Genomic DNA, 23,520 nt, shown 5'->3' with positions numbered 1-23,520 from the left:
CCCCTTTTGACATGTTTGACCTCCTCCCTTCCACAGACTTGGTTTGCTGAGGAAACCAACCTGCAGCGCAGCTGCAACCGTCACTGGCTTTAAACCTTAGTTCTGATCATTTCCTCTCTTTGTTGAAAGATTTGAAGATATACATAGTACACACACACACACACACACACACACACACACACACACACACACACACACACACACACACACACACACACACACACACACACACACACACACACACACACACACACACACACACACACACACACACACACACACACACACACACACACACACGTAAAGCACAGGTTCAGATTAGCGTTGCCCAGTGTGGCTGGATATCTCCTGTGCTCCCTCAGGCTTAGGACTGTGATCCATGCAGGGACTCTCAGAGAGGCCCCTCCACTACTACAGGGCTTAGGGAACAGGAGATTGGATGGACCCTGGACAATGGGCCACTGGACAGGCTTATAATGCAATTACTCTCCTTCCTTATTGAATCACTCCATCAGCTATATTTTGGGCTGTGCTGCTGGAGTCAATTGACAATATAGACACAGGGATGAAAGGTCAAACTAAAGTCTTGTACTGTGGTTCAACCCCACATGTGCTGCGGTGCTGTTTTTTCTTGAGTACTACCACACATCAACTTTCAAAGTGTCCATCTCCCCTTTCTTAAATCTTCTGGAACCTGATAGTGTTGTACTCATCTACATCCCTCAGCAAATATCAAGTGTGCCACTAATTTGCCGCATTCTTCCTCCCAAAGGCAAAGTGCTTACAAATAAGTCAAGTGTAACATTAGAGCCCTGGTGTCTGTCAGAGAGCTCTTGCCGGAGTCAAAAGGGTGTAGTGTGCATTTAGGGAAGTTGTGGTAAGTCAACACTAAGCTGATTTATTAATTTGAACTCAGCTGTGTATTTAGATAGATTCAGCACTGATGCTCAATAATGCAAAAACAGATATTACACAGCAATCGGTTAAAAAAGAGCATGCCACAAATTTGTCTTTTGATAGCAGTAGTAAAAAACATTTTTAACATTGAGTACAAATCTTCCATAAATCTCTTAAATGATGACTTATGACGGATGTCTGGGGAATGGGGTTAATTGAATGTAAAGTGAAAAGAGCCAAAGCAAATTGTGAAATAAGCCATTGAGACCCGATGTTCGTTCATTCTTTTGGAGTGATTGCGGCCATGGTATAGGAAAAAGCTAATGAAGCAAACCTAATAGGCCCACTCCTCCCAGATCTTGTTGCGTGGCAAATCCATTGGCAATATGGAAGCAATCAGTGCTGAAGCATGAACCAAAAGAGGTGGGGAAATTGAGCTTCATGCACAGAAGCAATATGTTTCTCAGTTGGGTTGCAGGCTCACACAAACACACACATATAAGCACAAAAACACACCTCGGAGGTTTTTCTTTAAAGGTTAGGCATGGACGGTGGGGTACTGTATTCTTTATGAGCATCTGTTTCCTGCTGTTACCATGCTTCAACAATTGCATGTCAGTGCATTAAAATAACGCCAAGCAGATACAGTAAAATACAAGGCATTTTGTGTCTTTAACACAAGATGTCCAGCTATACAGTATCCATGCTATATACTGTTGGTATTCAACAAAAAATTCTATCAATTTCTCTTTAAGTAACATTTCAAACCATTGACTAAATCTTCACCTGGGAGATGATTAAAACTCATGAGTGAGGTGCCAAATAAAATGAATCGCCAGAGCAGATCCCGGGAGTTTGCACTTCAAGACGGCATCCCAGCCTGCCAGAGCATACAAGCACACAGCATGTGTTAAACCAGTCTTATATCTTATGGTTTGCTTTAGGTGTTTGGACCCTGCTATGCATGCCTGCAGGTCTTGTATATTTATATACATATTTATTATGAGAGGTTAACACAAAGCGTGTCATCAATGTGTGACTTGTGTTATGGCAGACAAACTAAATATACTAAATACATATTACAGGCAACAAAACACAATCCTCACAGTAAACTCATTTTTAAACTGAAGGTGTAATCAATTTCCTTTCTTTACCTTTTAGGGGCAGAAGACAGAAGCAGAGAAGTACTATCTGAGAGCCATTCAACTAGACCCGAAAAAAGGAAATTGCTACATGCACTATGGTAAGAAGACATATCAAAAGGTTTCCTTTTGAGAACTAGCAAACATTTTTAGCAAAAAACTGAATCATAAAAATAGAGATGCCATAGCTATGAGAATAGAATTTAAAGTCATTTTCCACCAACTATAGCATGCTTGATTGCCTGTAATCCAATCCTCTGCCATGCTGCCTTTGTGAGTTTTACTGTAATGATCAGGCTTTACTGCCGAAAGCTGTCCTCAGGATGATTATTAGGCAGGGGTCTTTAGACACTTGTATCCAAGACTGACACTTTGTAGTGTCACCCTCTGACCCAAAGTCATTAAACACACCAGGTTCCTCTTTCTACTCATATTGTAAACCACCTTGGATCCAAGCTCATAGAATATGTCATCTGATAAAGGTTTTTAAAACAAAGAAAGTCTTAAAGACCCTGCTATTTTAAATATTAAAAAAAAAATTATAATTGTGTTTTAGCAACGCTGGTTTTACAGATGATGTAAACACACGTACCAACAGGCATGTATGCTATGTTTATCTGAGCGAGACACGATCAGAGTACACTGTTTACTATTCGTAACTGAGAGTAAAACATGATACCATGTTCCGCCTGTGCTGCTGTTAATGCAGTATTTTCATATCAGTTTGGAGAAACAGGCTCCATGCTGCTCCATGTCCCCATCTTCAGGGTATTCATAGGAAATGAAATCTGTCCTGAAAGCGCCATTGTGCGTTGTCCCTTTCTCCTCTTCCTTATCTCTCTCCATTCCTCCCGGTGCTTTCTCTGCGCAGGATATGTGGAGGTTCGAGTTTAGTTTGGTCCCCGGCGAGGGGTGCGTTGCTGTCTTTGGACCAAGCTGTTTCCGTTTACACTCTTTTCTCCCTGTCTGATTATCTGGTTATTTCTGGTTTTTCAGTGTTATCTTGTAACTTCTTGCTATAGGTGATGTTTATTTGCTCTGATCCCCTCTATCGCAAATCTGGCTGGCTTTAGCTATCCTGGGTTCACTGGATGAGCTCCAGGTGTGAGTGTGTAAGGAGCGATGGTATCTGTCCACGTTATGACACAACGGATGCACACACAAAAACACACGTATGAGAAAGTGCGAGGAAGCGATGAGACCGAGTTTGATAGCTACAACAAGGCCCCCTTTCCTTCCATTGTTCACACTTACTCTTTTGAATGCAAACAGTCTCTCATATGACCCGGTTCTAAATAATCTGCTTTAGTGTCTAGTGGCTTGTTTTTGGAAGCTGCACTGAGGCGAATGCAGTTAGCTTTCAGCACAAGAAAAGCCAACAGAGGAACTTTAATGAAGCCTCCGCACATTCCCATCTTCCTACATTCAGTAACATCTGCGGTCGAGCTCTGCGTATTTTATAATTTATACCCATTTGTGGGTGCCGCACCAGGTGGCCAGACTCCCACAAGAAAACACATGAAATACCTCCCGTCTCATCTGTGTTTGCTAGCATCAACGAGCAAAACAAAAAAATCCTCTCTCACTTTTCTCTCGCTGTCTCTTCTGCCTTGTTGCATTTCCTGTGGCACTCTTCTCTTTCACTGCCTCCATTCGTCATCCTTTGTCTCCCCACCGATCTCCATCTGTGTCTGTCAGAGCTTCTCTGCGAGCTTTCCTCGTCTTTCTAATCCCCTCAGTGCTACTTCTGTCAGTTTGCTCTAAATGACAGCGCTAACATGTAGATTTTTAGCATGTATACTGTTTACCGTATTTAACAATCTAAATTTAGCGTGTTAGCATGTTAACATTTTCTGATTATAAAGGTTTGACCTGATTATGCTGCTAGATGAAAAGTCAAGGGTTCTCTGAGATATAACAGTTCGACCAGAGAGGGACATGGATGGATTGCCATGACATTTGGTACTGACATTCAACAGTTTGACATTTCAAATTAAATCAAAAGTGTCAATCTCATGGTGGCCCCAGAAGAAAAGTCAGGGGATTACCATGTCATGAGGACTGGGGACCATGAATAGCTGTCCAAACATTTTGGCAAATCCTTCCAGGAGACATGGAGATATTTTACTGATTAAGTGAAGACTGACATGCTGGTGGTGCTGCGGTAAAAGGCATGGGATCACCACATTCATTCACTCAGTTTTTATCCTCTTGACACCCTGGATATCTGTGCCAAATTCCATAGCAATCCTTCTGATATTAGTTTATTATATTCACACACACACACAAAAAAAAAAAAAAAATCAACATCTTGTCGTCCCTAAAGGAAAAACACAGGCTCACAAAAGTCACTGGGGTTCATCAATATATGTACCAAAAACATCTTAATGCATTGAGATATTTCAGTCTGGACCAAAGTGGTGGACTGATCAACCAAGCAATAGAACGACATTGCCACCCCCACAGCCATACCACTTGGCATGGCTAAAAAAGTACTTAACAAAACTTCTAAATAACTAAGTAAATGCTCGCTCTCTGTCTTCCCCTCTCTCCAGGTCAGTTTCTGCTGGAGCAGTCTCGTCTTGGCGAGGCGGCGGAGATGGCGGAGAGAGCAGCACAGCTAGACAGCTCAGAGTTTGATGTGGTCTTCAGTGCTGCTCACATGCTCAGGTTGGTTAAACTGCTGACATACAACAACACCGCTGCAAGTGGAGTTTCCCCTAGCATACAGTGAAGAAACATTTGAATGATCGTTGACGTCATGCAATGCTGTGGACTTCTGTAGTTACAGCCGTTGCTTCTGTGCCACTTCGCCATTTGTGGGTTTATTCTTTACCACTGCTGCCATTTAATAACCATCTTTGAAATATAAATTATACCAAAGTTATAGAATGTTAGATGTCTTCTCTATGGAAATAGCTGCCATAAAAGCTATTATGTATTACATATATAAACAGCAGTACGGTTTCAGTCCATCCTAGTGATGTTGCAGTCCAGGACTTGTAAAGAAGCCCTTGGAGAATTTTCCCTCAAAGTTTGGCAAGCACGCGCACAGACAGCGTATGAGTCTTGAAACTTGTCAAAGGGACTGCAAATTCTATTCCCAGGCAATTCAAGGAAATATTGGAGAAAGTGCCTTCATTACTTTTTGCTCCACATATCTGGAAAAGTCATTGCTGCGCTCTAGCATCCATTTGAATGCAACCCCACAAAGGATTTGTAAAAAGTTTGGCTGAGGTTTTCTTTTGGAAAGAGTAAGTCTAAATGACGGATCCTTCTGGTCAAACTGGTTATTTTCATCTGAGACTGTAAAATCCAAATGGATTAGGATTATGGTTTAATGAATGGGGGACACACCTGCCATTACGGTAGCTGGATTTACGTACAGCTACATATGTAACATATACATATTATTGACTGACCATAACCCACCCATTATAATAATGACCCAATTGTCCATTTGATGGAAGGCTATCATTAAAACACTTTGCATGTACCAGGCCTATATTTAATTGATTTTTTTACGTATTTTGGGCTGAACCATAATGGTTTTTTTCTGCCCGATTTTACTTTCCTTAAAACCTGACTTCTTAAATCTTTCTTGACTCTCCAACACTTGACCAAACAAAACAAAGACAAAAGAAGCACACTATAAGATAATGACTATGATATTCAGTCATGAACTCCAGCGAACCCCTGATAAAGTGTTAGACTCCCAAGGCATACTGTACTTGAGTCACAGTCTAATAAATATTAATTACCATGTCGTTCCTTGACTTTATTAACTTTGGCACTGTAAAGTCTGGTTCATGTACTCTTTGGACAAACTTGTATGTATGGAGCAGATTAACTGTTGCTATTTTGTGAAGCCAGGTGTGACATGTACTGTAAGGGAGGACTGGTTGGTCAGATGTTTCTGTCATTATAGAAACCTTCATATATCTCTCTTCATCATACTCTGATAAATAATAAGTAAAGTGTAATAGACATTAAGATAGTCATCATTCTAGCAGGGCAATAAATGTCCCAATACAAAATCTTAACTGCATTATCACTGTTATTACATAGCTAAAAAATAATCACCTGACACGGAACATTGTTTTGTAATGATTCTATTAGAAAGTGATATTATAAGCATACATTAAGAAATATTTCAACGTTGCTTTAGCTGAAGAAGGATCTGTTACACAACAGAGTTTTGGTATGGATTATTGTTATTTCATTAAAAATGAATCACAAACTGTTACCGTTTATGTCATCCTATTTTTAAATAGGTGGTCTCTTTTTCAAGAGAGGCCTGTGCACAAGAAAAGAATTATACAATTCAGTATAAGCATAAACCCAGAAAATTTACAACACAACTTACATATTGAAAAGAGATTTTAATTAGGTATATCATTTAAAACCAGTTTTCTAAGACAAAGATGCGGTATAGCTAAAGTTTTTAAAATATCCTGTGGAGGTCTGGCAAAGCGGGACTAGATATCCTGTGACCTGACATCATCATTACTGTAGAGAGCAGAGGCGACTAGGCGTTTTTAGTGTCTTTAGTGTTTTTTTTGTTTTTTTTGCTGTGCAACCATCCCACCTTTTCATCACCTGTGACAATACCATACAATGTGTTGGAGTCCTGATCATTGAAGTAAAGTTAACCTAATATTAAGATGCAGTGAATCTGACTATTCCAATGAAAATTCAGCTGTACTATAAGGAATAAATACAATTATCAGTAATTTGAATTTAGTGCAATCATTATTAATATGATATGCCACATTCTTACACTTCTTTTCTCTCTGTTCTTCTTTCTCTTCAGACAGGCCAGTCTTAATGAGGCAGCAGAGAGACAGTATGAGCGTGCAGCCAGTCTCAGACCAGATGTAAGTACCTGGACTGGTGGGCCTGTTAGCACTTATCATGGAAAAGCACACACGCATAAACATGCACACGCACACACACACACACACACACACGCACACACAGTAAATTCAATTTACGACCTTCTATGTGTTACCCATCATTCTGACATTATATTATAGTGCTGTTGTTCCTGGCAAACGGAGAATATAAAATGGAAACTGGGTTCTGCTCAAAGATCCCAAAGACAGACGAGTTCAGTGGTAAACTGCTGCCAGTTATGGAATTCATACATTCAGCTTCAGAGTAAATACTTGATCATCACATTATAGTTTAACAGACAAAGCCTTGAGGGATATCATGTCTCTCAATGTCAGCACATGTGGTGGAGGAAGTTGGGAGCCGTTATAGCCCGTTTCTGCCAAGCATCAATCAGTCACTTCAAAGAAAAAGGGTCTGGGAGAGGTAGAGTCATTGGAACCCCTGTGATTTCAGACAAGACCTAGAAGGATCTTACTGCAGTCATTTGTCATGTTAGTCTGCTTACTGACGGCCTGCTCTGTGACTCATGTTGCCACAGGAGAGATGGGATAAGACTTTCATCTTCATGCCCTACACTGGAGGGGCTAGTGTTATATCGCCACACCCTTTATAGCAGTGTTCCCCATCTTTCTTTTGTTAGATGTACCCGCACAGCCCTGTCAGGTGAACACACACCACTCCTTATGTTCCAAAAGTGTTCATCTGAATTGATTTTAAACTGGATGGGAAAACTTTGCATTATATAAAGCAGTAATGTTTTCATGCAATTGAACTCATTTTAAGGTCAATTGGAAACTTGAAAAGGCAGAATCTGGACCATTTATCCATTATTTTTAACTAACTTTTAAAAGTACTGTAAAAGTAAAGTAGTGTACTTTTCTGAACTTACCAGACTGCTCTAGCTGTTCTATTATTTGCCTTTACCCACTTCATTATATCCACATTACAGATGATTATTTATCTAAAGTGTGAAGATATTAAATATTGTTAAAGCACCAATTGTCATCCCTAGAATATCGCCACAATATCCATATTGAGGTAATTGGTCAAGAATATTGTGATATCTGATTTTTTCCTACTTTGATCTAACTATTTCAGCTGTTTATTTTCATTCATACTTTTAGATACCAACTTAAGCCCTTTAACTATTACAATATGTTTAGCTAACTAAGTCAACATGTCATTTATACTTTTAATTTTCAAGTGTTAGACCTCTCTGCTAGCTTGCTAACTGGTTTTCGCTCACTCTCAATGGTAACATTGTTTGTGTTCAGGTGTATATTTCCTTTATTTTACACATTAGTCCAGCTGCTCTACAATTTTTCCACGTACACCCTGGCAACTGCAACCATCCCCAATATGAACACGAACTGGCTGGGAATCCCTGCTTTAAAGCATGTGCCAGTTTTTAAGAAATGGTCTGCCTTTATGCTGTTTAAGACTTAAAAGCTGAGCAAATCCATGGAAGATGGGAATACTGGTTGTCTATTTTAATTTGGAAACTAATGTGTTTATATTTTATTCTGTAAAAAAATAAATAATGAAGGTACCTCCAAGTCAAAGTTATTATCATTCAATCTGGAAGCATTCGTGATTCAGAAATGCCGAGGGCTTCTCTTGTCATTTGTCACGAGTAAAGTGCCTCTTGTCTTTGACATTTTCCCTGCACACGTCTGCTTAGTGAATACCAGTCTCTCGAATATAAAACTTAATCCACAGCTTATAGGTCATGAAAGATTCATTTCTCTACGTGGTAAGAAAGTAAATGATTATGTGCCTCCAGAGAAAGGTAGTACAAGTCCAGTTTTTCATTTTGCACACATAGACTAAAATGCTTTATTTACACCACTCACATAGAATCTAAATTCAAATAATATGGTATACTCTGAGAAGAAAAGGCTATTGACAGAGGTAATTAGAGCAATTTGGTCTCTGCAAATGAAAGATGACAATGTGATGCGTTAATATAAGAATTTATAGTCATTAAGATTTCAATCCTGGTATATTTGGTTACACATGTGGCTGCCATGGTAACAGTTTAATGAATGTCAGAATAGTGTCAGAATTACAACAGAAGCAAAACAGGTGTCTCTGTTTACAAAGCAGCACTACGGTAAAGCTAGTTACCTCGCTGCAGAGCTGAAGGTGTGCAGCCTTTTGCCTGCAACTCCTCACTGTTCAACTTTTGAAATGAAAAATACTTGCATAGTCTTCGATTCTGGACGTCATTTTAACAATTTTTGACAACCTTTTTTCAACAATTGAAGGAATAAATTGAATTTAGTGGCAAAAACATAATATACAGCACACACACACTGTGTGCGTGTGTGTGTATATATATATATAATATATATATATATATATATATATATATATATATATATATACACATATACATACATATACACACGCACACACAGTAGAGGCCAAAAGTTTGGACACACCTTCTCATTCAATGCATTTTGTGTATTTTCATGACTATTTACATTGTAGATTATCACTGAAGGCATTGAAGCTATGACTGAACAAATGTGGAATTATGTACTTATATATATAATATTTATTCAAAGCAAAGTATTTTTTATGTCAACAGGGGTTCATATACATTTTTAAGACAATGTAATTGTTAACTGTAGCTCATAGGGCAGAGTACATTTTAAAAGCTGATGATCCGATGCTTATGTCCACTTTATATCCAGCTTGCTGAAGGTTAAGAGCTTACATGTGTTTCATAACTGTGCGTGTATTACAGCAAGACCAACCCAACTGCAAAAATATTTGTTTCAGTCAAAAGAAAGGCAAAACAAAGGAATTACACTCACTCAAAAGGAATGGGTCATTTCTCTTGATTTATCCCAGTTTGACTCAGTTTGACCCAGACCCAGTTTGTGTACTGCATATCACCCAGTTGTTTAAAATGGCAAAGGTACCCTCATTTATCAGGCTTAGTATGTCTTGGCTGCAAAGTCCCTTAATGGTACAAAGAACAGAACAAGGATTTGAAGCACTTTTAAATATATCGGCTTGATACAATCATTGTTTGGACAAGGTGAGGAAAACCAACCCAGTGAAAAAGGGGTGACAATACTGCACTGCAGCTCCTCTCTCTCTTTCTGTAAAACTGCATTCAGTACTTCAATAATTTCTCCAGCATCTTACAGGCCACTACTTGAAATACATAAATGTTTGTTACATTAGGTGAGAAAAACAAGCTCCCACTCCCAAGGCTCATTTTTTAACACTGCTTGAGAAGTGGAATGTAAACGAGAGAATTATCAGCATCAAGAAGACACAGACAGTTGTGTTTGGGGAAGGAAAATCTGTGAAGTAGTTGCCAATTTGCTAACCATATGTCATTCAGCAAGGACTCGGGCCTGGGAACAAAGCCAGGTCTGGGGGATGAGGTGCCCTCGACTTTTAGGATGAGATTTGGGTGTGTTTGTTAGTTATGGCTTGCTGAGAGTCATGATTTATGTAGATTTCCATGACTGGTACGCCATTCAGGGCCAGGTGGTTTCACTTTGGAACCTTCAATGATAGTATTTTATTAAATAGGACTCCTGAAAGTCACATTTAAATCATCTAAAATACTTAACACACACCCACAGACAGACTGTAGCTACCTATCATTGTACCACTATCGAAGGACACCCTTTTGTCTTTGTTCATGCCTGCTACTGTGCTCAGAGATTGCATTAGGGCTAATTTAATGCATATTTGATTTTCTAAGCCTTAAGGAAATTTCACCAGAGCCCTAGCCTTAACCTATTGTCCATTAAAAAAAAAACTGGCAAGCTTCCGAAAGTGTGTGTATGTCTCATAAATAATAATAAAGTATTTCTGATTCTCATAACTGTCTGTGTCAAATGTAGAACTCAGGGCAAGTTTAAAATAGTTTGCCCTAATAGATAAATCCAAGGACAACACAGTTGCCAAAAATACAGCTATCCTGTAAGTCCCCACTCACTGTAATTAGGACATTACGTAGCACTCTGTCTCCTTTACTCACTGTGTCTTTGCCTTCTCCCAGTACCCTGCCGCTCTGATGAACCTCGGTGCCATTCTCCACCTGAATGGGAAACTTCCCGAAGCAGAGGCCAACTACCTGCGCGCACTCCAGCTCAAACCTGATGATGTCATTACCCAGTCCAACCTGCGCAAGCTGTGGAACATCATGGAGAGGCAGGGACTCAGGACTAAAGCGTGGGCTCGGGATGCAGAATAGCAACCTTTGAACTGGGAGAGTTGCTGCACTGTTCCCTTCATGATGACGCAGAGTGTCCTCCAGAGTGTGAAGCGGGACAGGATATGTAAGAGCTGGAGGCTAAAGCTCTTTCTAGGAGACGGTCAAGACCAATTGTGGCGAGTTGTGGCCTGACAGTTTAAGGCTTCGCATGTTTGCAATTCAAGGGTGTAGGAGGTCAACCAGATTCCACGTCACAACCAGTGTTGTATGGTGACACAAACAACTAATGTCACCTTTATTATTACATTTTATAAAGCAATACTCTGTTGTTAAATGATACACTGAAATCATAGGTAAATAACGGCAAAGTCCAAACAAAAACATCTTGAGAACAAAGGCCTCAAAAATCTGATTACTATTAAAATATCGTTAAAACTGTGTTTTAAAGCACTTAATTTGAATAACGATGCAGCACATATTTGAATAATCACTTACGCAGAAAGGTTGTCAGCACTGATGGGTTAAATGATGCCAGCTGGTTTGTGTTAAAGGGGAATGCCACCAATTTTACAAATTAAAGTGTGTTCACAGGTTTTGGGGTTACAACTGCATTTTTGAAAAAACAGTTTTATAAAAAAATGTTTGTGGCTACAGAGGGAGCTGAGCAATGTCTAGTCTATATCAACAACATTCCACTTCTGTGGTTGCTCCGTTGCCGATGGAAATTCAGCCGATTTCATTCATTTACGCCAGATATCCGTTGTCTTGGGCTTTTTTTTGTTTTGGCATTCAAAATTCTGGTCGATTTTTGAGGCTTATGGTTCACCTTTTCTCAGATCTCTGCAGGGTAAATCCAGACAGCTAGCAGGACTATCTGTCCCATCTGAGTTTTCTGTTGCACGACTAAAATAACCTTTGTACGTACACATGTTCCACCAAAACAAGTTCCTTCCCGAGGCTATTTTGCAGAGGTGTTCCATGGCGCCCCCCGAGATGATTGTGATTGGTTTAAAGAAATGCCAATACACCAAAGCATGTTTTTCTCCAATCCCAGAATGCTATGTGGACTAGCCAGACCCTCCTTCGCAGCGCTGTGGAGGAGGGTCTGGCAATGCTGGACTAAGCAACGTCTGATAAATTGCCTCAAGTGATGTCACTCGAGTCATCGTCAGTTGCGACTACAAGTTTCAAAATGCTAAAGAATCATGCAGTTAGAAAGAAGTGAGCTTACCAGATCTTTGTGGCCTGCTCCTGATTCCAGCTTGAGGCCAGCTGATTCTAGCACAACAAACCCAAATCTCTGTCTGAACTTTCAGCGGTCCAGTTGCAGTGTGGGTACCAGTTTTTAAAACAAAAGAAGAATGTGCGGAATAATAAAAGACAATATCTCTGTTTCTGCTGCATCGATTTTAATCTTGTAATAACTGTCCAACGTAAGTTCGACAATGTCATTGGAGTGCAAAGCTAAATCACTGGAAGACTCTTTTAAAAAATGAAAACCCTGATTAATTACCCTTAAGGTGCTCTTGCCTTTAACTTTGCCTCTTATCACAGTAAATGAATAACATTAAAAGCATGCTAGTTTTGAGGCATCTTCAGGCATCAGGTACCACCCACTAATAGAGTGCTGTGAGGTAAACTGCTCTAACCAATTCAAAGACCAGGTTAAAGCATAATGCACAGCCAATTCACATTATGTTGTCTGAGTCACTGAAGATTGTTTGCACCTGGTGCATTGTAAATGCTTGTGACCGTAAAAAATGAAAACACATCATGAGAAAACTCCTCAGCGTTTGCCAAAGCTTGAAACTGAGTCTTTACGCCTCTCGTGCCAAGCAAGAACAGAAATGTGTTGTGTTTCTTGTGTCAAATGAAGATGTTTCATTTCATGTGATCAGAGGATCAAACTTAATTTATTAATACATGTTATTGTATGTGAAAAATCCAACACTGTGCCGCCACTATCACAATAGCCCACCCTCTCTCTAAAGAAGGCAACAGGACAATTACATTAAAGTGTTTTTTATACTGTGTGTGTATTTTCTCTCTGTGCTCAGGGACATCAGGTTGTGGTTTCTGTCACATAATGGCTTTGTGACACAGAGAGAGTTTCTTTAAAATGATGTTAGGTGTTTTTTTGATGATTGTAATGTTTGGTTAAATTATAGAAAATGTGTAGCTGAAAATGTGTTGTGTTTTGTAAAAATAAATGAAAATTTTTCCATTAAAAAAAACAGGCTTTTGCTGTCAGCATTGTGATGTCCTTTGGGATGCCTCTGCCTCTCAACAATAATTCAGTCTGCCAACCCACATGTATATTTTGAGTTGATATTTGGCCTTTAATCCTGTCACTTCCCACAAGCGTACATCTCCATCTGCCTCTCACAGCAGAGAGTGGAGAGTGACGAAATCAAATCGAAGCCGCTGTGTTCAACACAGCAGTTGTTTACTTCCCTTAAGCCATTAACAATATTACCAACTACTTATCTTAAGACTCAAGTTTGCAATAATCTCAATAGTAATCTTGTAAAACAACAAAACAAAAGGGGTGACATGCCACAAAACAGCCCAGAACGTTTCACAACTACAAGTGTGAAAAAGTTACAATCCATGTGCCACAACATCCAAAAGAAAATAGAGAACATCAAGCCTCTCCAAAACGTGACTTACAATTTTTACCAACGCTGATATAGCATGTAGATGTAGCAGCATAAGATTAGAAATTGGCAGCCAGCAAACACAAAAACATCACCCACAAGCATATCTGAAGGCCATGCAAGCAGCCGAGACATCAACTCATGACATTGATGATATAGTAACATCATCACAAGCAAGTCAGTCGTTTGTAACACACGGCTAAAATGGCCACTGGCATGGGGTCACTATATAGCAGTCGAAGAAGGGAAAGCATCCTGTGAATATAATTATTTCCACTTGTAGCTTTTGAAAAGTTACATTATGATACTTCTTGCAGGTAAGCTAGACCAGTATATTAAATAGACCTTTTTTCACAGCAGGAAAAACGGTGGTGTAGTTGATAACAGTAACGATGGCTGCATTTTACTCAGGGGAGCCAGTTCCAGGGAGCCATCGTTATTGTTATTAATTACACCAGCGCCTTTCCTGCCATGACAAGTCAAAAGCCTTGTTGTGAAAACTTCTATTGTACATGAGCAGCAGCAGCAGCATAGGTAGCAGCGAGTGTTTACGGCACACTTAACCGCAGATTTTGCATGGCTTCACTTCCTTGTTGATGGGGGTCCCACAGACTCCAAAGTTATGTGCATTTATAATGATAAATGCAGAAAAAAGGTTGTTTTCTCTCATTTTGTTTTCTTTTATCAAAACTCCATATGTAGAATAACACTTCCCTTTGCCACAACTGAGTTTGCATTGTTGTTACACGTAATATGGAAATATTTCATGTTTTTTGTGCCATGCATGAACAAAGAATATATATATATATATATATATATATATATATATGTATGTATGTACACACACACACTCATCGGCCACATTATTAGGTACACCTTGCTAGTACCAGGTTGGACCCCCTTTTGCCATCAGAACTGCCTTCTTGGTGTCATGTTCAACAAGGTGCTGGAAGCATTCCTCAGAGATTTTGGTCCATTTTGACATGATAGCATTGCACAGCTGCTGCAGATTTGACTTCTGAACTATAACCGAACAGATATGCATTGAGAGCAGTATGTCATGTAAGTGTAGTAGTGATTTTTGTTTTCCTGAATTAGTTTGCATTTAATTGAGACCTTGATGTGTGTTTGACATGTCTAAATGTTTCATCATTTAGAAAGAAAGTATTTTCTTTCAAGTGCCGTCAGCTAGTCTCGGTTTCATTGGAGATATAAAAGACACACACACACACACACACACACACACACACACACACACACACACACACACACACACACACACACACACACACACACACACACACACACACACACACACACACACACAGTCTCTGAGAGGAACCACAGTAATTAGACTTGGTCTTTTCACAAACTCAACATGTTGATATCATCTGATCAAGCAGACATCAAAGAGGTTCTAATCCCATGCCAGGCTTTGAGCACACCAAGCTGTAAATATTTAAGGAGATATCAAACTTGATTCATTGACTTGCAAGAACTCACAGCCCCAGTTTCACACATTTCAAACTAGAAGTTAGCACAAATGTGTGAGGAAATATTCGGTTATGTAATAATGGAAACACTGAATCAAGAACATACTGGTTATGCATAGAAACTATCTTATTTTGAAACACCATCTGCTAGACTTATTACTGAATCTGCCCATCTCACCCACAGGACCAATTATATCATCTCAAAAGGTTTACTGAGAGATGATGACCTGGCTCTGGAAAACAGCTCCAACTACAAAAACTACCAATACCAGTGAACAGTCACATACACATGTTGCTCCATAAAATATTGAGCCAAAATAAATCATATTATATTTTTTTTCTCCTTGTTACAAATAAAATTGGTGTGTGAATATGTTAGACCATAGAATGATGAACTACTAAAATAATTAGTGTGTCTATGTGTGAGTGTGTGCATGTCACTTGGGATTGTGGAATGGTAATGTTTTAGGCTTTCTTATCACTGTCAAACATTCTGTCTAATGTAATAATAAAATAATGCATTTTAGCTTAAGTGAAATGGATTCCACAGGATAGTAATGTGATTCCTATGTTTTATCCAGTTAACTACACAGACAGGAGTATATGAACATCAGTACAGAAGAAATAAAGTTCTAGGAATATGAATGTATGCTACAGCAAATCAAATTCAGGGTATGCCTCAAAAACGGATGCAACATTTCTAAAGTGAATTCAATAACTACAATTTATTTTTGCTAAATGTCAAGTCGCCTTTCCTGGGCTCTGTTACACTATATCAATGGTGATAAAGCTCATTACAATTGTTGGTAAAAGAAACCTCTTATGGCCACATCTTGTATCTTTATTTCCCAGGTCACACTTGCTTGAAACCTAATAAGGAAACAATTTGATAACCTCGTCTTCTTCCTGCCTGTGGGGTTGAACACCCCCAGGAGTGGTGCCATGGGGCCAGATAGTATTGTAGTAGTAATATCGGAACCTCTGTTCACAAGAGAAACAATACAAGCAAGTTATCCCGTCTAATTGCAGATGAGTAACACTTTCCTTCAGTGAAGACAGTCTGTACTAAATGTACTTTACACCTAACTACCAATTAACTGTAAACTGCCTTTTGTCATTTAGAAGATCAAAGTAACTCACACACGATGGCGACATGTGTTCCATATCCGGGAGACGTGACTTCTGACAGCGGAGCAACACCTGTGCCTGCTAGTTAAAGTAAACCCCTAAAACTACACAATAGGAAAGGAAGTTAGGCAGGCCCATGACCCATGAAAGGTTTCCTCCCACTGTTCCACACTACATCTGCATGGCAAGCACATGGGAGTAGTGGAAGTTTTTGGATGGTGCCTTATGTCTTAGTGTTTCAGCGAACTGAAGTTCAGGGGCATTAAATGTGGTTTAATTAAACAGTTAGCCTTACATTTCTTCACTAAAAGATGTTTGTTGCAAAGACACTTGACCCAGATGCACATGGAGGAGGATGAAATGTAAAAAAGTTGCATGAAATTAAAATACTCCTTACAATTGTACTGAAGTAGAGTACTTGAGCGGATCTACTCAGTTACTTCCCACCACTGAATATAACCACTGGCTGTAACCCTCGAGTAACTAATAATGATGATGGAACAGTGACAGCAAAAATAATGACAAACATGTGCCATTAGAAACCTGGAAACACAGAGCGGGGACATATTTTGAATTGGGGGTGCTGACAAATTTCCAGTGAAGTTTTTAGCCAAAGTCATACAGCACACACCCAACTGCATCCATCACAATTCACACGGCTGCGACAATGGCACTGAATAGACCTACTACAAGTTCAAAAACACATCACTGAATTAACTGTTATATTAAATCAAATGAAAGTGAAGCAAGTCAGTCAGTCAGTCATGACACAAACATTTAAATAGAGAAATGCACAGCAATAGCAAATTTAAGGCATAAAGATATTGGGCCGTATATTAACAGTTCTTAACAGGGCTTAATCATTTCATAACAATACGGTAGGATAATTAAATATAGGTGCAACCTCATTCTGGTTTTCCAATAAGACGGCATTACACGCGTGTAAAAAACACAATTATCTTCAATAAATCGTATAAACTGTCAGTTGAACGGTTATTGAACAGTTGATGCCGGTTAACTGCACGGCGGCAGCCTAATAAACCAGCATTCTTACCTTGTGCTGCAGTTATAACACAAAAATACACAAAAAACCCTTACCTCCAAAACGTCTACCAGGAAAAGCAGAACCCCGAGGCTGCAGCACTGAGTTGACGTTGTTAAGGTTACCTCCGTGGTTGCCTTGGTGCTGCTAGCTTGGCTAACAGCTAACAACATTAACGCTAGCTGCCTGGTCGTCTGGTGCTAGCAGGTCGCTCTGGGAGTGTGAAGGTGGAGAGGTACTGCTACTTCTTTCGGTTACAGTTGCTGAGTTTTCTTCCACCGATATTTTAGGCTTTTAGCCTGTGGTTGAGTTCTAAAGAAATCCAAAATGCTCTCGGCTAGCGAACGTCCGTGCTGTTGACCCGCCGGGAAAGTTCCCACAACTCTCTTCACTCACCAGCGTCAGAGGCCCGCAGCGCGCCTTGCTCTTGGCAAAATCGGCAGATTCATTCTAATCAAATTATGTCTTTATCTCTTAGCCTACTTACCAATTTGCAAAATGTATTAAATTTAATTTCTAATGAAAGGGATTAGGTTAATATTTATAATCAATTTATTAAAAATAAATGTTTTTGTTTTTTAAATTATGGCTGTAGTTGTGTGTCCTTTCGTTAGGGGGTGCTGCAGCACCCTCCGGACCCCTAGTTCCCGCGGCCATGACGGGAAACATGATGCGGACCAGCCAGTACTGATCTCTGCCAAGACTTCAACCTCTATGTCTAAAATGTTGCATGTGTCAACAGCGACCTCTGCTGACAGTTTCCCTTAAGTACAGTTGGCTTCATTTCAAGATGTGGAGGATGAGCACGAGATGACTCCCTTAGAAAACACAACCCTGTGGGAACACAATAATACGGAAGCCCGGAAAGGCAAGCCAAAACCAACAAAAGTTTATCTCCTACACACAAGATACTCCTAAATTAAGGTTTTGGCAATGCTAAAAAAAGAGCTTCCGTACAATAACCTTCCACTCAGATACAAAAAAAAAAAACATTACATTTTATCTCTGTGTATTATTATTTTCACTGATGTTTGCAGGCAGGAAGGGAAATGGAAAGAATGCAAAGTACACCACAGCCATGATGCAGTGATGAAGTATTTGCACAAGTTGTGAATGGACAAAGACGTCACTGACTTGGGTGTGTTGAAATTTGACACCTGCAGAGAGCAGAGCAACAAGTTTTCTGTAATCTGAGGGTGTAAGTGAGCCTAGAATAGTTAGCAGCTGCCCTGCATCATTGTACATGAAACCACAGTCATTAGGCCTTTTATCTCCAGTAATGTTGCAGATAATAATAATAAAATTGGAAGATGAATGAAGACATGTAGGTTTTGATTGGTTGACAGATCATTTATTTACGAAGCTCCTCTGTTTTGGTATCAAAGAGAAATCTGCAAAATGTGGTCATGAATGTTATCTTATTGTAAACAAATGTGACAAAAGTCAACCAGTAATAATTTTTAAAACAGTATATTGGAAAACTACACTTTGTCACACCATATCCTTTTCATAATAGCTGAACACACAGTATGTCATTTACAGTATTCCAGATTCTAGCTCCTTTGAAAAATGTTGTTAAAAAAAGGGTTGTAAAAATACCTTGGAAGCCATCCCAAGTTACAGTATGCTGGACAGTGTTCCACCCAGACCGTGTAAGGTAGACATGTTGATAAAGAGATGAGAGAGGTTGCACATTGTCAAGATCCTCACTTGACTTCATCTGTACTGAATCAAATACTCTGGATATATTTGATTTGGATCAAAAATAACAAATATTTTAGGATGTTTGACATCATCCACACAGCTCTGATGAGATTGTTCAGAACTTCCATGATCAGGTTTTTGGAAATGAGAAGTTCCAGAAGTGGACTTCCCGATAATCACCCGAGCCAAAAATATAATCTTAGTATTTTCCCCCTGAACACCTCGCGTTTCCCCGCCATACAGCGGCAGTGGATCCCTGCTGGCAGCGCTGTAGTTGTCTGCATATGATGCGTGTCTTGCAAAATATATTCCTTAATAAAAAAACAAAGAAATTCCAATCAGTCAGACCTACATTTACAGTTATTTTTTATTGGTTATATATTTTTAAGTCATTTAACTTACCTCTGCCATATAAATTGCCGTGTTGTCCAGATAATCCTAAATCAAAGTTATACTTGCAAATGCTGTCTACATTTACGATTTTGGTCCCGTGAAAGAGTCTCCTCTCCTGAATTTCTTTGACACCTTGGATTCTCATTAACTGCTTCTTTTTCCTTTGATACAATAATAGAGAAGGCACACTTTGATTACAAAGAAAGGGGAATGATCAAGGGGATGAAGGGTAGGGAGGGTCATCACTTACCGACAATATATGTCCCATAGGTCAAAATTTTGTATCCGGCTGATTGATACAATGGATTTGTCCAACAGCCCTTCTGTCTTTATATAAGCTGCCACAGTCTGATACTCAGGGCTGAGTTCACTCAGAGCAATTAACTGTAAAATATATTAAAAGTACACATTGAATAAGCATGTCAATGTTTTAACGCCAACTTCACTGTGGTTCTAACTTGGTTTGTGTCTGTTTGCCTGTCGTAGCACCATATACTCCAACTACTTGGTCTTGCTTTACTAAATAGTATTGATGAATTGTCAATTATTGTCACCTGATATGGACAGGTGGGGTCAACCTTTTCCCAAAAGACAGGAGGAGCACTGAAGCAGGAGCAACTGTGGGAAGGAAATACAAACCAGTTTCCACTGTGCCGAGTTTCACTTTCATTTCGCAAGAAACCATACTCACTTATGTCTCACTGTCAAGTGTAAACCATTTGTTATATTTGTGTGTTTGAACCATCATTTTACCTTCTCTCAATGTTGTAGCCCCGCTGGATTCTTCTTTGCCTTCCTGTTGCACTGTCAGTCTGTAACATTGCTGTACAAGATCACAGAAGTCTTGTTAACTGAGTTATTTATAGATAGATGAGGAGTCACTTAATGTGAACAAGGAAATGTAATCAGAAACCTGCAAAATCGATCTTGCTGTGGCAACTGAGTGAATATGTATTTAACACCGCGTTTGAGTTTCTTTTGTAATCATTTTCAATATTCTCACTTCTCAGGGGGTTATCGGGGTCATCCTGCAGGATGGACAGAAGGTAACAAAAGGTTAGCTATACTTCAGGCATTCTACTGTACAGACATTTTTATGATGTGATAAGATATTTAAATTCAGATAATGAGGAAGAAAATGTTTAAAATGTACCTCAAATCTGTGCCACCTTCCACAGTCTGCCAGGTAATACCAACACCATGTGGTTTCTGCTGTGTCCATGTATTCCACTTCTTCATTGCCCCACATTGTCATGAAAGAAATTAAATAGATATTACAGCAAAAGCTAAATAAATGTTTCACAACTTGTCTTCTTCTTTCTGGTGTGCTCAGGGAAATAATAACGCTGCCACTAGTGTTTCTCTATAGATGTCATTCATAGCCACACCTCTGAGGTAGGCCGGCTTTCCTCAGGTTGCAGTGGAAGAGCATTTATCATCAGTTTAATTCTGTGAAATATGTTGAATAAATAGTTTAATATGCTTATTTTGGAATTGTTTCAGTTTATTAGTTGTGACATGTTCAAACTACAGACACACAAACTAATACACAGCTGTGGTGTTCTATGACTGATTTGCTTAAGATCCATTCTCGTACTATTACGCCACCTTGTGGCATATCTGTGCACACACACACACACACACACACACACACACACACACACACACACACACACACACACACACACACACACACACACACACACACACACACACACACACACACACACACACACACACACACACACACACACACACACACACACACACACACACACACACACACACACACACACACACACACACACAATTGTTAGAGAAATGTACTCCAAGTGCAAAGCTAAGGTGGTGACATCACACTCAGATGGTTTTAAGTCAAATGTGATGCGAGAACTGACCTTGTTTTAGTTTAGAATTAACTCATAAAATACAAACGCATACAAAATCCAGCCTCGGCCATTGTCAATTCACGTGAAGATTGAGGTCAATGGTCAGAAAAGATACACAGAAACATATTGCTCAAGGACCACAAGTGAACACGACATCACAACTTTATGTCATTGTGACACAATTACAAAACCTTTCATGGAAAGGGAGAAAAGTGCACTGATGCTAGTTGAAAAATGAAAAGAGGTAGAAGCGTTTGTTTTAACAAAAAACAAAAAAAAATCCATGCCTACATAAAATGCTGCACTAGGTACACACAGATGCTGATGTCCCTAACTGACAGGTCACGGTGCTGAAAGACTGAGCAGGAATAAACATGGTGTGGTTTTTGGTTTCGTCATTTGGAATTATGTCTACATGACTTGTAAATAAGCCCATGCGTGGCACTGTGGATATGTAGGGGCTGTAGCTGATGGCAGGACATCACCTATAACCTACAGGTTGCAAGTGCCACTCATATTTTAAAACAACTGTGCACAGATATTAAACAAGCAAGCACAGATTTTTGCATTTAATACAAAAGTTGCCACAAAGACGGATCTTCAGTCAGTATTTTCATCGTTTTTACGTCACAGGATCATTCCGACAACAAGGGTCCGTCTTAGAATATACTGTACAGTATGCAAACTGTACACAAAGTCTTTATTGTCTTCTTCTTGTTTTGTGTTGTTTTCCCCCAAAGGCACTTTAGATGACCCATGCTCCAGTTAGCCACTGGATCTGACTCTGAACGAAAAGGCAAATGTCCCTTAAGCTGGTTCTTTTTCCAATTTTCACCCCGTCATTTGATTATGTATCCGAAATATTTATACGAAAAGTCTTCTTGTTAGGCTTCAGTAGAACTCAATCAGATACTCTGGGTAAATCTGATTGCTGTCAAAAATGACATAAATCTTTGGATTGGCCATATCGTCCACACAACTATCGTAAAAGTTGGTGAAGCTGGCATCCTTGGAGGGCGGTCTGCAGTACATAGCATGACCGACTGTATATTCTCCGACAAGCACTCTGGCCAGGAACATGGTCTTGTAGGATGGCTCGCTTGCAAATATCGGTGGGGCGAGTCCGTGTCTCTGCAGCGTGGTGTGGTGCTTCCCAGTGGTGTGACAGAATTTACTGGAGTATTTGGCATCCCGGGCAAAGTAGCTCCCTGTGGGAAGAAAAATTGAATAAAATATTTAACTCAAGCCCAAAAAGTGTGGTGAATTGTTTCATGATGTTACATCACAACATTGAAGGATCTACCTTTGCCATAGACATCGCCATGGCTTCCTGTCAGCCGCCAGTCAAAGTTAAATGTACATATAGCTTGTATGTTGCTGTGTCCCGTGCCATGAAACAGCATTCGCTCCTCAATATCCAATGTGCGCTTGACTTTTCGTAACTGTGTTTTCTTCCTTAGGGGAGAACCAATGAATGACAACACAGAGTACTGATCATAACTCTGTTACTGGTTTAAGACGTTGCTTCGAAAATGAAATCAGTGTCCAATGCTCTCAACTGGGTTTCATTCTGTCAATTTACTTTAACGGAAGAAAAGCTTTGTCTGTCAAATTCCCAATCACAGCAGAATTCTCTGCTAAGACAAACAAGCACTTTCCACTCACAACAATACAGCAATTGTCTACCTGCAGAAGAATTCCCATAAGTCCAGGTTCTGAATCCTCTGGATAGATTTGATTGGATGATCCATCGTCCTTTCATACAGTCTGGCGACTTCTTTAAATTCATAGGTGTCTCTTCCCAGCTGGATGAGCTGCAAAAACACAATCAGACATGGGTTAAAGAAAAGTAATAGTGAGCTACACCGTCAAAGTTTGGCTGGAAAGTTAAAAAAAAGAAATAACGGACAAAAGAACAGTAAAACCACTGTAGAATGAGAATAGGTTTATTTATGTATTTGTAAATACAAAGTATAATATAAAAACATTTGTATGTTATTTCAACAATAACCAATCAAGAATCTGACTCCTCTCGGGGAAATGCTAACCCTACCCACTACCACAAAGAGTGTGTGTGTGTGTGTGTGTGTGTG

The 23,520-nt window shown here is 39.5% G+C and overlaps 3 protein-coding genes across 5 annotated transcripts in view; 1 reads left to right on the top strand and 2 right to left on the bottom strand.

Moving 5' to 3' along the window:
- tmtc2a (transmembrane O-mannosyltransferase targeting cadherins 2a) overlaps positions 1–13,380 on the top strand; it is a 53,819-nt gene extending 40,439 nt beyond the window's left edge. The window contains exons 9-12 of the mRNA XM_032505333.1: positions 2,059–2,140; positions 4,595–4,709; positions 6,853–6,916; positions 10,966–13,380. Coding sequence (XP_032361224.1) covers positions 2,059–2,140; positions 4,595–4,709; positions 6,853–6,916; positions 10,966–11,160 — 456 coding nt within the window. The 3' untranslated portion in view covers positions 11,161–13,380. The remainder of the gene's footprint in view (positions 1–2,058; positions 2,141–4,594; positions 4,710–6,852; positions 6,917–10,965) is intronic.
- Positions 13,381–18,781: 5,401 nt separating this feature from the next.
- On the bottom strand, positions 18,782–21,255 carry LOC116673175 (protein mono-ADP-ribosyltransferase PARP11). Its single transcript, XM_032505345.1, has 7 exons — positions 20,692–21,255; positions 20,452–20,566; positions 20,292–20,361; positions 20,093–20,156; positions 19,789–19,922; positions 19,548–19,699; positions 18,782–19,456 (listed from the first exon to the last, which is right to left on the bottom strand). The coding sequence occupies exons 1-7, from the start codon at positions 20,791–20,793 to the stop codon at positions 19,158–19,160; spliced, it is 936 nt and encodes a 311-aa protein (XP_032361236.1). The 5' UTR covers positions 20,794–21,255; the 3' UTR covers positions 18,782–19,157.
- Positions 21,256–21,983: 728 nt separating this feature from the next.
- The window catches only part of LOC116673173 (protein mono-ADP-ribosyltransferase PARP11), a gene marked incomplete at its 5' end in the record, with an annotated part of 3,840 nt that continues 2,303 nt past the window's right edge, over positions 21,984–23,520 (bottom strand). For all 3 annotated transcript variants that reach the window (XM_032505342.1, XM_032505343.1, XM_032505344.1), the window contains 3 exon segments: positions 21,984–22,635; positions 22,731–22,882; positions 23,114–23,241. In XM_032505342.1, coding sequence (XP_032361233.1) covers positions 22,319–22,635; positions 22,731–22,882; positions 23,114–23,241 — 597 coding nt within the window. In that variant the 3' untranslated portion in view covers positions 21,984–22,318.

This window comes from Etheostoma spectabile, chromosome 23, assembly GCF_008692095.1.
Source record: "Etheostoma spectabile isolate EspeVRDwgs_2016 chromosome 23, UIUC_Espe_1.0, whole genome shotgun sequence".
Taxonomy (NCBI): domain Eukaryota; kingdom Metazoa; phylum Chordata; class Actinopteri; order Perciformes; family Percidae; genus Etheostoma; species Etheostoma spectabile.
This window is presented reverse-complemented; position numbering and strand designations above follow the sequence as displayed.

Coding starts and splice junctions, on each gene's coding strand:
- LOC116673175 (XM_032505345.1), bottom strand. CDS start 20,793: ATGACAATGTGGGGCAATGAAGAAGTGGAATACATGGACACAGCAGAA. Junction 20,157..20,291: donor GGCTACAACATTGAGAGAAG/GTAAAATGATGG, acceptor TCCTTCCCACAG/TTGCTCCTGCTTCAGTGCTC. Junction 19,700..19,788: donor CTATGGGACATATATTGTCG/GTAAGTGATGAC, acceptor ATTGTATCAAAG/GAAAAAGAAGCAGTTAATGA.